The following is a 13376-nucleotide window of genomic DNA, read 5'->3' as shown; positions in this document are numbered from 1 at the left end:
CCATTTGCTGCAGCCTTATGAAGCGCTGCAGCCTTATTAAGGGCTGCAATTCTACCAGCAGAGCAAAGACATTGTTAATTACACAATTTGTGTAATTACATAAAATAAAAAACGTTTATATTTTATTATTAAATTTTAGGCTATGTCAATAATATTATTTAAAAATAATAATATTTTATCTATCTTATTCTTCATATAAACATTTCAAATCTCAAATTCGACTAAAATAAACATTAAAATTTAAAATTAATTAAAATTAATAAAAAAATTATGAAATTTGGCAAATTTATAAAAAATTTTAATTTTTCTCAACAGTTTGAAGTATTATATACGAATTTAGACTTAACTTTTTATGATAATAATTATATAAAAAATATTTCAAATATAAATTAATATATTATATTTTTACATAAACAAAATAATTTAAAAAATATGAGACTATTGACAAAGCATGTAAATTAGTTAATAGATAAATTATATATTTTACTCTTTAATTATATAATTTTTTAATAATAAAAATATATAATAACTTCATTAAAAGAGAGAAAAATATAAAAAATACTCTCACCGTTAATCACGCAAAAGAAGAGATTCAAGAGAATACTGAAAAAAAAAATACAGATTAACATATTTTAAGATAAGAACTAATGTCAGAAAAAAGTTTATTTTATTTTTCTTAATTTTAAATTTAATTTAACGCTTTTAATTATGACTATAAGTCAATAAAATTAAAATGAAAATTTTAATTAAACGACTCAATTTAGTCAGATTATTTCAGTTGAATTCTGTTTCCAATAGAAAAAAAAAAAAAAAAAAAAACTGATCCTGACTTTTCTAGAATGGGTAATGGCGATTGAGGACTTGATTCATATTTTTTAAGAAATTTGATTGTCAACACCCACCAAAGATTCAGCTGACGCTACCTTGATCTGCTTTCCATTGCACTTGGTTGTGGTCATTGAATTTTGTATTTAATTTTAATTTGATAATATTTTATTAAAAAAATTTAACACCCAAATTTATTATTTTTTTTAATATGAATTTCAACTGATATAATATTCAAGATATTAAGGTTAACCCGACTTGACTTTATTATTATTATTATTGATAAAAAAATAAGGCTAATTTTTTAATTTATATTGAATTAAAGCTTGAATAAATTTGAGTAAGTTGGAATTCAATTATTGAATTGGGGTTTTAATTTTTATATATTTTAGAAAAAATATTTATTTTTTTAACTTTTATGATATATAAATAAACATATTTAAATATAAATATTTAATTAGGTTTACAAATTATTTGAGTGAATATTATAACAATTAAACTCTATTAGTAGAAAATATGTTATGATATTTTTATATTTAATAGTTTTTAAATTAATTAGAATTTAATTATTGTTAGAATATAAAATTTTACAGTTTAAACACGATATCATGATAATTAAGTGAATTTTATATGCAATAATTGAAAGCAAAATCTAAACTTTTTTGGGTGGTTGACAACAACAGCACAGACTCTTGGCGGCTACGGTTCTCACAGTCTAATTGAATCATTGACAAAGTAGTTATGTCCATTTTTTATTTAAAATTTTAAATTAAAAAAAAATATGGTGATTAAAAAATTCTTTTTAACCCAATAAAGTTTGTTTTCTATTTTTTAGAAATTAATTATTCTTTAACGTTATTTGTTTGCTACTTCTAAAAATTAATAGTCTAATATCTCTAATTAATGGGTTAAAACTAAAAATTTATTAAAAATTATATATTTTTTCAGTCCATGCTCCACCCATCATTGTCGCATACTCTCCACTAAATCCCATTTGACTTTTAATATTGTTTTATTCTATCTCCCACGAATTAATCGTTGTATATTCGTTCTATATTTATTTATTTATTATATCCTTTAGCATTTTTTTTACTCTACTGAAGGAAGCAATTTTTTCTTTCTGATATTTTGGGTATATCGATCAATAAATTTTGAGTATTGAGAATAATCTGTTCGGGGAACTCTTAACTGCACACAAGAGCACCAACGGATTGCAGTATATTGTGAGAGGGACGTGGTTGATTGATTACTCGGTGCAGACAGGCCGTTTCCTCTTAAAGGGATAGTGCCAGAAATCTGCGTGTTTCAATCCACAAATTCACATGCTACTCTAATCATTTTTCTCTTGATTTTCTATTATTATCATTTGAATTTTATTTATTTGTTTGTGGTCCATATTTGCTATTTTTTATTTAATCTAATTGTTGATTTGGTATCAATTTTCTATCAATCTTTGAGAGAAAAATTCGTGCTTGATTATTGAAATGAATGTGTTGGAATTTTTGTTTAGCAAACCAGAAAATGGACAAAATTTCCTTTGTTGGCAACAATAAATGAAATTTTGACTTACTGAATTATGACTGTTTTCTGTGATTTTGACTGGATTTAAGGATAGAGAGTCTTTTTTACCCACTAAGAAAACTGTTGCAGTTGTTTCATCCACTAGTCAGTCTACTACTGCTGAGGATGATTTAACTGATAAAGATATTTTATGTCATGAAATAATCTTAAGTGCCTTGTCTGATAATATTTATCGTATTTTCTGTTATGCCAAAACTGCTATTGAATTGTAGTATGGCATTGAAAAAAAAGGTTTGAAAATATGTTCAATTGAAAAATGGCTTGATTTCAAATGGTTGATGGAAAAAATGTTTCTGAACAAATTCATGATTTTGAAAACATTATTACATGAAAATAAAAGATGTTTCAATTGATGATTCTATTTTGGTTACATCTCTTATTAAAAAATTACCACCTTCATGGTCCGATTTTGCTAGAAGTTTGAAACAAAAACCTGAAAATTTCTCTTTTGATGAATTGCTTGTCTTTTTAAGAATTGAAGATAGGCATCGTCTTGCACAACCCCAAAACAAAAAAAAAATTGAATTTCAAGCCAAGGCACATGTTGAAAATTTTCACAAACCAAAATCTAAGAGTTTTAAGAAGGTTGCATCCAAAAGAATTTTAATGGGAACAACAACAATAAAATAAAAGGTAACAATTTTAATCAGAAAATGGTGTAGAATGTTAGGTTTGTGCAAAGACTAATCATGTTGCTAAAAATTGCTTCAAGCGTCATGTTCGACACAATAAGGCACCTTCTAGTCAAAAACCATAAGCTAATGTAGTGACCATTGGAGATAGCTCCCAATCCCCATCTCATAGGTACTTTGTCTCAAATCTAGAGTCTAGTATAATTATTTCAAATGAGTAGTAGATAGACTCTGAGGCTAATGTTCATGTGTGTGCTAATAGAAATTGTTTTGGTTCATATCAGGTATCAGGCAAAAGATCTGTGAGAATGGGGAATGAGAGTGAGGCTCAAGTCTTAGGAGAAGGCCAAATAAAACTGGAATTGTCTTTTGAAAATTTTCTTGTATTAGATGGAGTCTTTCATGTTCATTCTATTAGGAAAAATTTAATTAGTGCATCTTTGTTAGATCAACATGATTTTAGACTTGTTCTTGGTTCTAATAAAGTTGTTATTAGTAAACATGGTAATTTTATTGGTAAAGGTTATTTTGTTCTTGGTTCCAATGAAGTTGTTATTAGTAAACATAGTAATTTTATTGGTAAAGGTTATTTGGTTGATGGACTTTATAAGTTGAATGTAATGCCTTCTTCTATTAATGCAGTTTCTTTTGCTTCTGTTATTAATATTGAATGTGATACTTTTTGGCATGGTAGACTTGGGCATGTAAATTTTGATACTATGAAAAGAATGATGTGTTTGGATTTAATTCCAAAATATGAAATTAATAAAAAGAATAAATGTCAAATTTGTGTTCAAGCAAAACAACCCACCAGGAAACCTTAAAAATCTGTGAAAAGGGAAACATGCTTGTTCGAATTGATTCATAGTGATGTTTGTAATAGTAATAATGTTTTGACCCGTGATTGCAAGAGATATTTTATTACATTTATTGATGGTTTTTTCAAATTTTGCTATGTGTATTTAATTAATTCTAAAAGTAAATTATTTGATAAATTTAAAGTTTATAAAGCAGAAGTTGAAAATTAATTAGAAAGAAAAATAAAAATTTTACGTTCTGATAGAGGTGGTGAGTATTCTTCTAATGAAATGAATGATTTTTGTGAACTACATAGTATTATTCTTCAAGTTACTGTTCCATACTCACCTTAATCTAATGGAATAGCAGAAAGAAAACATAGAACCTTAATGGATATGGTTAATGCTATGTTGCTTAGTTCTGGTTTACCTAATAATTTATGGGGTGAGACTTTATATTTTGCATGTCTTATTTTAAATAGAATTCCTTATAAAAATTATAGTAAAACACTATATAAATTATGGAATAATAAAAAACCCTCTTTGAAATATTTCAAAGTGTGGGGGTGTTTTGCTAAGGTTAATATTCCTATTACTAAGAAAAGAAAAATAGGTTCTAAAACTATTGATTGTGCTTTTGTTGGATATTATTTGAATAATAATTCATATCGTTTTCTAGTATTACATTTTGATATTCCTGAAATTTCTAATAATATTATTATGGAATCCAAAGATGCATGTTTCTTTAAAAATATATTTCCTATGAAAAATGTGTTATCTAGACCTGTTAATGAGGGTCCTTCTAGTTCTAATCATAATAAGGTGAGTTTATATGAACCTAGAAGAAGTAAGAGAAGTAGAAAAACTAAAGTTTTTGATACTGATTTTTTCACCTTCTTGCTTGAAGATGAACCTAAAACATATAATGATGCTATGATTTCTGTTGATGCTCCATTTTGGAAAGAAGCAATTAAGGGCGAGATGGATTCTCTTACTTCTAATAAAACTTGGGTTTTATATGATCTTTCACCTGGTTGCAAAATAATTAGGTGTAAATGGGTTTTTAGAAAAAAAATTAAGGATTGATGGTTCCATAGAAAAATTTAAAGCTAGGTTACTTGCTAAAGGTTTTAAACAAGAAGAAAGAGTAGATTTCTTTGATACTTATGCACCTATTTTTAATATTACTACTATTAGGCTTTTGATTGCTTTAGCTTCTATCCATAAGCTAGATATTCATCAAATGGATATGAAGACAGCTTTTTTAAATGGTGAATTAGAAGAAAAAATTTACATGGATCAACCAGAAGGTTTTGTAGTACCAGGATAAAAGAGAAAAGTGTGTAAGCTCGTAAAATTCTTGTGTTGTTTGAAACAAGCCCCTAAACTGTGGCATGGAAAATTTGACAAGGTTATGTTATCTGATGGTTTTAATATTAATATTGTTGATAAATGTGTTTACTGTAAGAAATTTGGTGATGCTTATGTTATTCTTTGCTTGTATGTGGATAATATTTTAATTTTTGGTAGTAATATCCATGTTATCAATACAACCAAATATTTTTTATCTAGTAATTTTGATATGAAGGATCTAGATCAAGTTGATGTAATTTTAGGTATTAAATCATTGAGAAATGTTAATAACATTGCTTTAACTCAATCTCACTATATTAAAAAAATATTGAAAATGTTTGATTATGCTAATGCGTCACTTGTATCTAGTCCTTTTGATCCAGCAGTTAAATTGAAAAAAAATACTGGAGAAAGTGTTTCACAATATAAATAGTCTCAAATAATAGGAGCATTATTGCATTTAGCTAATCATACCAGGCCTGATATTGCATATGCAGTTGGTAGATTAGGTAGACATACTCATAACTCAGACTCTTTACATTGGCATACATTGGAAAGAGTATTTAAATATCTTAAAGGAACAATCGATTATGCTATTCATTATTGTGGTTTTCCTGCTGTAATGGAAAGTTATAGTGATGCTAATTGGATTTTTGATTCAGAAGAAACTAAATCAACTAGTGGTTATGTTTTTACCATTAGCGGTGGTGCAGTCTCATGGAAGTCTACAAAACAAACAATTATTTCTTGCTCTACTATGAAAGTAGAATTAATGGCTCTAGATGCTGCTAGTACTGAAGCAGAGTGGCTTCAGAATTTTATGAATGACTTGCCTTTCATTGTTAAACATTTACCTTCAATTTCAATACATTGTGATAGTCAAGCTCCTATAACTAGAGCTAAAAGTAAAAATTTTAATCAAAAAAAGGAGGCACCTAATGGTTAGACATAAAACTATACGTCATTTGATTTCACATGGTGTGATTTCTTTGGACTTTGTCAGGTCTGAAAGTAATGTTGCGGATTTGCTCACTAAAGGACTGGCATGCCAACAAATTCTTCAAACATTGAGGGGAATGGGATTGAAGCCTATAAAGTAGTTGCCACAGTGGACACCTGTCTTTAGAGGTATGGTGATCTTATGAATAAAGTTCAATGGGTAAAAACGAAACTGTATGGTAACGAGGGAGAGCATAATATATTTTTATTATTGCGGAAAAATTCCGAGTTACATTCCTATGGTGTAGTGCTCTCTACTGTGATGTATAAGAAGAATTAAATTCTGAATGAACCCAATGGCATATTTTTTGCGAGGTAATGATCACAGATTGCTCTTGGAGGGTTCACCTAGTGAGTGTGGTGGTGGGGTCACCACTGTGAAAATTCAGGTAATTTTCTAAAGACACTCATGAAATAGATACATGTGCATGACCATAAAGCACTACACTAATAGAACCTAGATGATTTCTCATACTGTGTGTGTGATAAATTTTAATTTGATTCAAAAAGGATTAGTTCAAAATATTTATTTTACTGTATTTTTTAAAACTCACTAACACTAAGTGTAGGTTCAAACCCTGAAGGTACCTACGCCTATTACACAGTATTATATGTTTAGAATTAATTAAATTTTAAATCATTTGGGGGAATGTTGGATTTTTGATTTAAAAATTTAAATTAAAAAAAATATGATGATTAAAAAATTCTTTTTGACCCAGTAAAGTTTATTCCCTATTTTTTGGAAACTAATTATTTTTTTTTATCTCTGATTAGTTGATTAAAACTAGGGATTTTTACTCATTGAAAAATATATATTTTTTCTGGTTCATGAGCCACCCATTGTCGCCACCCATTATCATCGCATACTCTTCACTCAATCCCATCTGACTTTTAATCTTGTTTTCTTCTATCTCCCACGAATTGATTGTTATATATTCGTTCTATATTTATTTATTTATTACATATTCCAGTGTTTTTTTTACTCTATCGAAGGAAGATATTTTGGATATATCGACTAATAAATTTTGAGCATTGAGAATAATCAGTTCGGAGATGTCTTAGCTGCACACAAGAGCTCCAATGGATTGAAGTATCTTGCGAGAGGGACGTGGTTGATTGATTACTCGGTGTAGACGGGCCGTTTCTTCTCAAAGGGTATTGCCAGAAATCAGCGTGCTTCAATCCACAAATTCACAGGCTACTCTAATCATTTTTCTCTTGATTTTATATTATTATTATTTACTATTTTTTATTTAATCTTATTGTTGATTCGGTATCAATTTTCTATCAGTTTGGTGGCAATTGCAAGTAACCAAATAATTATAGGTTTTTCACTTTTCAAATAGAGTAAGCAAACGTTTCGATGTCTTTCACTGGTGGACTTGAATTAAATATGTTTAAAAGCAATAAAAATTATAAAATATATATTTTTTAAAATTATTTTTTAACAATATTTTAAATGATATATATTTAAAAAAATAATTTTGACTCTTTAATTTTAATGACAAACGAACACTAAGATAGTATTTTGTATAAATAAATTTTATAAAATTTTATAAAATTTATTTATAAATCTAAAATTTTAGTATTTGGTTTAAATGAAATTCGTTTGACATTTTTAATAATTAACTCCATGAAATTTATTATAACTAAATTAAATTTCATCAAAATTGATAGAATTTATAAATAAATTTTAAAATTTAAAATCATATATATCTCAAGTGATAAAATTATCATCTTATTATATATTATTTTATTTATTCAAAACACAAAATTCATTTAATTTGAAATAAATTTTATATTTAATATAAATTATACTAAATAAAGAAATTTATTTATAAATAAATTTTATCACGAAATTTTTTTTTATAAATTAAATAAAATTTACTATAGAATTGAATCAAACAGAATCTAAGTTATAAAATCGAAGTCATGATAACTATTTTTGTTATCATAAAATTTTAATCAAACTCAACATATTAGTCTAAAGTATTTATTTTTTATCAATTAAGATTTAATTTTATTACAATTTATAAATTTAAAAGCTTTGTTTTCTTAAAGACGGTAATAAAATATTACTAAAAAATATCAAAAATATAATATTGATATCTCAAAATTGAAATCGATGAAGTCTAATTTGTTGAAAAATATTGAGAATTAATGATTATTAAATATATTTTTATATAAATAATTAAAGTACTTGATCAATTAGTATTAACATTTAAATAATCTACATCAATTTGAAATATTGTTAACTTTTACCAAAAAATTTTAACAATTGAATTAATTATAATGCATGCGTGTATGTATAAATATATATTTTTTAAATAAGATCGTTTGAGAAAGTTATTTAATTTTAGTGTGAAATTTAATTCGAAAATATTTTTAATTATAAATATTAAAAAAATTATGCACTTTAATATCTAATTAAAAAGAGAATGTTTTATAATTAGGATTTTTTTTAATTTTTAATTTAAAATAAATATAAAATTGAATAATAATAATTATTATTTATTTATATAACAAAAGATAATTTTTTTTTTTAATAATTCTTATAATAAAAGTGAGAAATATAACATTAATTGATTAAAACTTTAATTTGACTTTAATTAATATTTGAATTTAGAACCTCATATATTTAGATGTCACTGGGAGTGTGCAAACGGTCGGTTTGGTTCTGAACCGAACTGAACTGATAAAATCGAAAATCGAAAATAAAAAATTTTAAAAATCAAACCAAACTGATTAATAAGAAAAAATCGAACCGAATCAAACCGATAAATATCGGTTTGGTTCGGTTTTAAATCGATCAAACTGAAATTTATAAATTGAGCATTTGATTTTCAATTGAATTCGATTCGGTTTTAAACTAATCAAACCTAAATCTTAGGGTTCGGTTCAATTTTCTTTGATTTCCTTGATATATATATATATATATATTAATAATTTCAGTTCAGTTCAATTTTTTTTTTTATTTTTTATAAAATAACTGAACCGATTAACTGAAATTATCAAAAATTATAAATTAAATCGAACCAATTAAATTTTAAAATCAAACCGATTACACTGAATTGACATGATTCGATTCGATTTTTCAATTTAAACCAAAAATTGCTCTCCCCTATATGTTACCCATGAATTATCAAGCTCTTAATTTCTAAAATTTGAATGAAGTGGCTGGTTTTTGATAGTAATGACACATACCTCGGGAATGGCTGGTAAAGAATTGAATACTTAAGCCTCTATCTATTTTATGAAAAATAACTTATATGTTGAAAGTGATTTCTGTGAAGTCGTTTTTCAAAATAATATTTTATATTAAAATAATTTTTTTATTTAATTATAATATAAAATTAATAATATATATATATATTATATACATAAATATATGTTTTTAATTTTAATAAAAATAATAAAATTTAAAAAATGATTTTTTTTTTAAAAGAGATTATTTTAGAGATTTCGACAAGGTTAAATCATTTCGAGCTTGGACTGTCTTGGGCTTCAGTTGTTCATATTTCAAGCAAATTCAAATCATATCCGATGAATGACTGATTTTTAAAAGTTTATTTTGAGTTACGATAATAAATATTAAAAATTTAATCGTACTAATTTAATATTGTTATCTATTTAATATTAAAAATAATGATCACGATTTTATATACATAGATAAATCATATTTGTGATTATTTTCTTGCAAGTTGTTTTATGTCAGTTGGTATTTACTATTAAAGTATTAAATTTTTATTTTTATTTATTAGCAAATAGAATCCATTAATGCGTTAGTTCATTTATTAAGTGGGGGTTCTTCTAATAATTACACAATTTAAAATTTATTTTAGATATTTTGCAATTTCCCAATTTTGGGGCTTTGTGTAATTTTTTTAATTCTAAAAAATATTTAATTTAAAAAAAATTGGATTTTTTTATATTTAACCATACATACTTTATTTGGGTGTAGCTTAAAAAATTAGAATTATTCACTAAAAAAAATTAGAAGTTTATAAGTTTCTATTATAAAAATAATATATATATATTTTTTAATATTTATAGATAATAAAAAAATGATTGTATCATAGTTGTAATAATATAATATAATATAACAAGAAGTAGCTAAGCCACCTCAATTGTTGGTCCACCATTTCATTCATTAGACTTGATCTTCCAACAGACCTGGGAATTTTTGTCTATAAAAGCTGCACCTGCATTGCTTCATTTCCAAACCACAACGAAGAGCATATAAAAATAGTACTAGAAAACATCATGGAGCCATCTTTGGATCTCTTCATGTTCATACACTTGATCCTTCTACTCTTTTCTTTCGATCTTGTAGTTGCTGCTGCTGCTTCTTCTAAACAGCCAGTGTCATGGTGATGAGAGCTCCGCCTTGTTGCAATTCAAGGAAAGCCTCATCCTTGACAGTTCTGTTTCTTCTGGTCCAAATGCACATCCAAAGGTGAAAGCATGGAACACTAATGGTAGTGACTGTTGCTTATGGGAAGGCGTTGAATGCGATCAGGCCACTGGTTATGTGATTAACCTTGACCTAAGCAGTAGCTGGCTTCATGGTTCAATCAATTCCAGTTGCAGCCTCTTCCGCCTTGTTCATCTTCATAGTCTCAATCTTGCTGATAATGACTTCAATCAGTCCATGATTCCTCCTGAATTTGGTAACTTTTCTGGGTTGAATCAGCTCAATCTTTCTCTCTCTGCCTTTTCTGGTCAAATTCCACAAGAAATCTTGAAGCTGTCAAAATTAGAGTCACTTGATCTCTCAGGAAATGTATTGCAGCTCCGAAATCCAGACCTGGGAAGTCTAGTTGACATGTTAACTAACTTGAAGCAACTTCATTTAGGTGAAGTTGACATATCTTCTACCATTCCTCATTCCCTGGCGAACTTTTCTTCCTTGACATCTCTAGTTCTTGAAGATTGTGGCCTCTATGGAGACTTTCCTACAGGAATTTTCCAGCTGCCTAATCTTCAACTTCTCAACATAAACTCTAATCCTTTTCTCACAGGATATTTGCCAGAATTTAACCAAAGCAGCCTTCTTGAATTGCTTTTTGTGGGGAACACCAGCTTTTCTGGTAATCTACCATATTCAATTGATAGCCTTAAGTCATTGCATCATCTGGACGCAAGTAATTGCCAGTTTTCGGGTCTAGTTCCGTCTTCACTAGCAAACCTTACTCAGCTAACTTACCTCTCACTTGCGTTTAATAACATGAGCAGTTGGACCTTTTCTTGGCTTGATAAACTAACCAAACTCTCTTATTTGGATTTAGACCAAACCAATTTATATGGAAACATCCCAGCCTCATTTCAGAACCTGAGTCGGCTTTCTGCAATACGCATTCGTACAAATCAACTAACAGGTCGATTTCCATCTTGGCTAGGGAACCTTACCCAATTAACAGTATTGGCACTTTCAGAGAATAACATGTATGGTCCTGTCCCAGAGTCAGTTTCTTGGCTCACCAATCTTCAAATTTTTGAACTAGTATCTAATTCCTTTAGTGGCACTCTAAAATTTGACATGTTTCTAAACATGAAATCCCTCTGGGACCTCCAGTTAACAGATAACAGCTTGTCAGTAATTTTTAATCCTAATACCAATGCCACTGTTCCACAGTTAAACATTTTAGGACTAGGTTCCTGCAACTTGACTGAATTCCCAGACTTTTTGCGTGGCCAAGATCAACTGGGGTTTTTAGTCCTTTCTGGCAACAACATTCATGGTAAGATACCTAAATGGATGCTGAATGTAAGTAAGGAAACTCTTTGGTCTTTAGAACTGAGCTCCAACTTTCTAACAGGTTTTGAGGAACCTCCAGCACTTCTTCCCTGGGCTAGTCTTATGGTTCTGTACCTTTCATCTAACAATCTGCAAGGTCCACTACCAATTCCACCACCTTCTATGGTTTATTATAATTTTTCAAACAATCAATTGACAGGGGAAATTTCAGAAATGATCTGCAATTTAACTTCTCTTTCAGTCCTTGATTTGTCCAATAATAATCTGAGTGGCCTGCTTCCGCAGTGCTTAGGCTACTTAGGCAATTCTTTATTAATACTAAATCTACGGAACAATAGCCTTGGTGGCGCCATCCCTCCAACATACACCAAGGAATGTCAACTGACATTAGTTGATTTTAGCCAGAATCAGATGGAGGGGCAAATACCAAGATCATTGGCCAATTGTACCAGGCTAGAGACTCTTGATCTCGGAGACAATATGATACATGATACCTTTCCGTCCTGGTTAGGCACTCTGCCAGAGTTAAGGGTTCTCATTTTGCGATCAAATAGGTTCTATGGTGCAATAGGAAAACCTGAACAAACCCAAATTGACTTCCCTAAATTGCATATCATTGATCTTTCCTTCAATAGTTTTACAGGGAAGTTACCATCTCAACAATTTGAGAATTGGGTTGCCATGAAAGATTTGGGTTCAGATCAGTTGGCCTATTTGCAGTCAAATACAGGTTTCAAAGTACATTCCTTTACATGGAGAGGTTCATTGAATTTGACGTGGTCAGACTCATATGATCATTCAGTGACAGTGTCAAACAAAGGCATATTGACAGAATATACAAAAATTCTCGAGTTCTTTACAGCCGTTGATCTCTCAAGCAACAAATTTGAAGGTGACATTCCTCCAGTCATTGGGACTTTGAAAGCACTTCTCCTGCTAAATCTTTCCAACAATGATCTTACTGGTAAAATCCCACCAGAGCTGGGAGAAATGACGTCGATCGAATCTTTAGACCTTTCTGGAAACAAGCTCTCAGGAGAGATACCTAAACAGCTGACACAACTCACTTTTCTGGCATTCTTGAATGTATCATATAATCGTCTCGCAGGTCCAATACCACAAGGGAACCAATTCAGTACCTTCGAAAACAATTCATTCGAGGGGAATTCTGGGCTTTGCGGACAACCTCTGTCAAAGGAATGTGGTGGAAACCAGCCACCATATTTAACCTCCCAAGAAGATGAAGGCTCGGACACTGCATTTCGTTTCACATGGGGGATAATTGCGGCAGGATTTGCATTTGGGTTCATGATGGGAGGATTGATGGGTCACATTGCTTTTGAGAGGAAGAAAGAGTGGTTGATGAAGACATTCAGAGTGAGGCAGAAGAAAAGACGCTTGGAAATAAGAGGACACAATAACAGGATCTGA

At 28.8% G+C, this 13376-nt stretch overlaps 1 protein-coding gene across 1 annotated transcript; it reads left to right on the top strand.

Moving 5' to 3' along the window:
• The first annotated feature begins 3346 nt into the window (after positions 1-3346).
• LOC110634386 (receptor-like protein 7) lies at positions 3347-13376 on the top strand. The gene is made up of 6 exons (XM_058138419.1): positions 3347-3710; positions 4743-4868; positions 5851-5992; positions 6192-6284; positions 6516-6576; positions 10521-13376. The coding sequence occupies exons 1-6, from the start codon at positions 3347-3349 to the stop codon at positions 13374-13376; spliced, it is 3642 nt and encodes a 1213-aa protein (XP_057994402.1).

Source organism: Hevea brasiliensis, chromosome 16 (genome assembly GCF_030052815.1).
Source record: "Hevea brasiliensis isolate MT/VB/25A 57/8 chromosome 16, ASM3005281v1, whole genome shotgun sequence".
Classification (NCBI taxonomy): Eukaryota; Viridiplantae; Streptophyta; class Magnoliopsida; order Malpighiales; family Euphorbiaceae; genus Hevea; species Hevea brasiliensis.
Note: the sequence above shows the minus strand (reverse complement) of the source record. Positions and strands in the feature narration are given on the sequence as shown.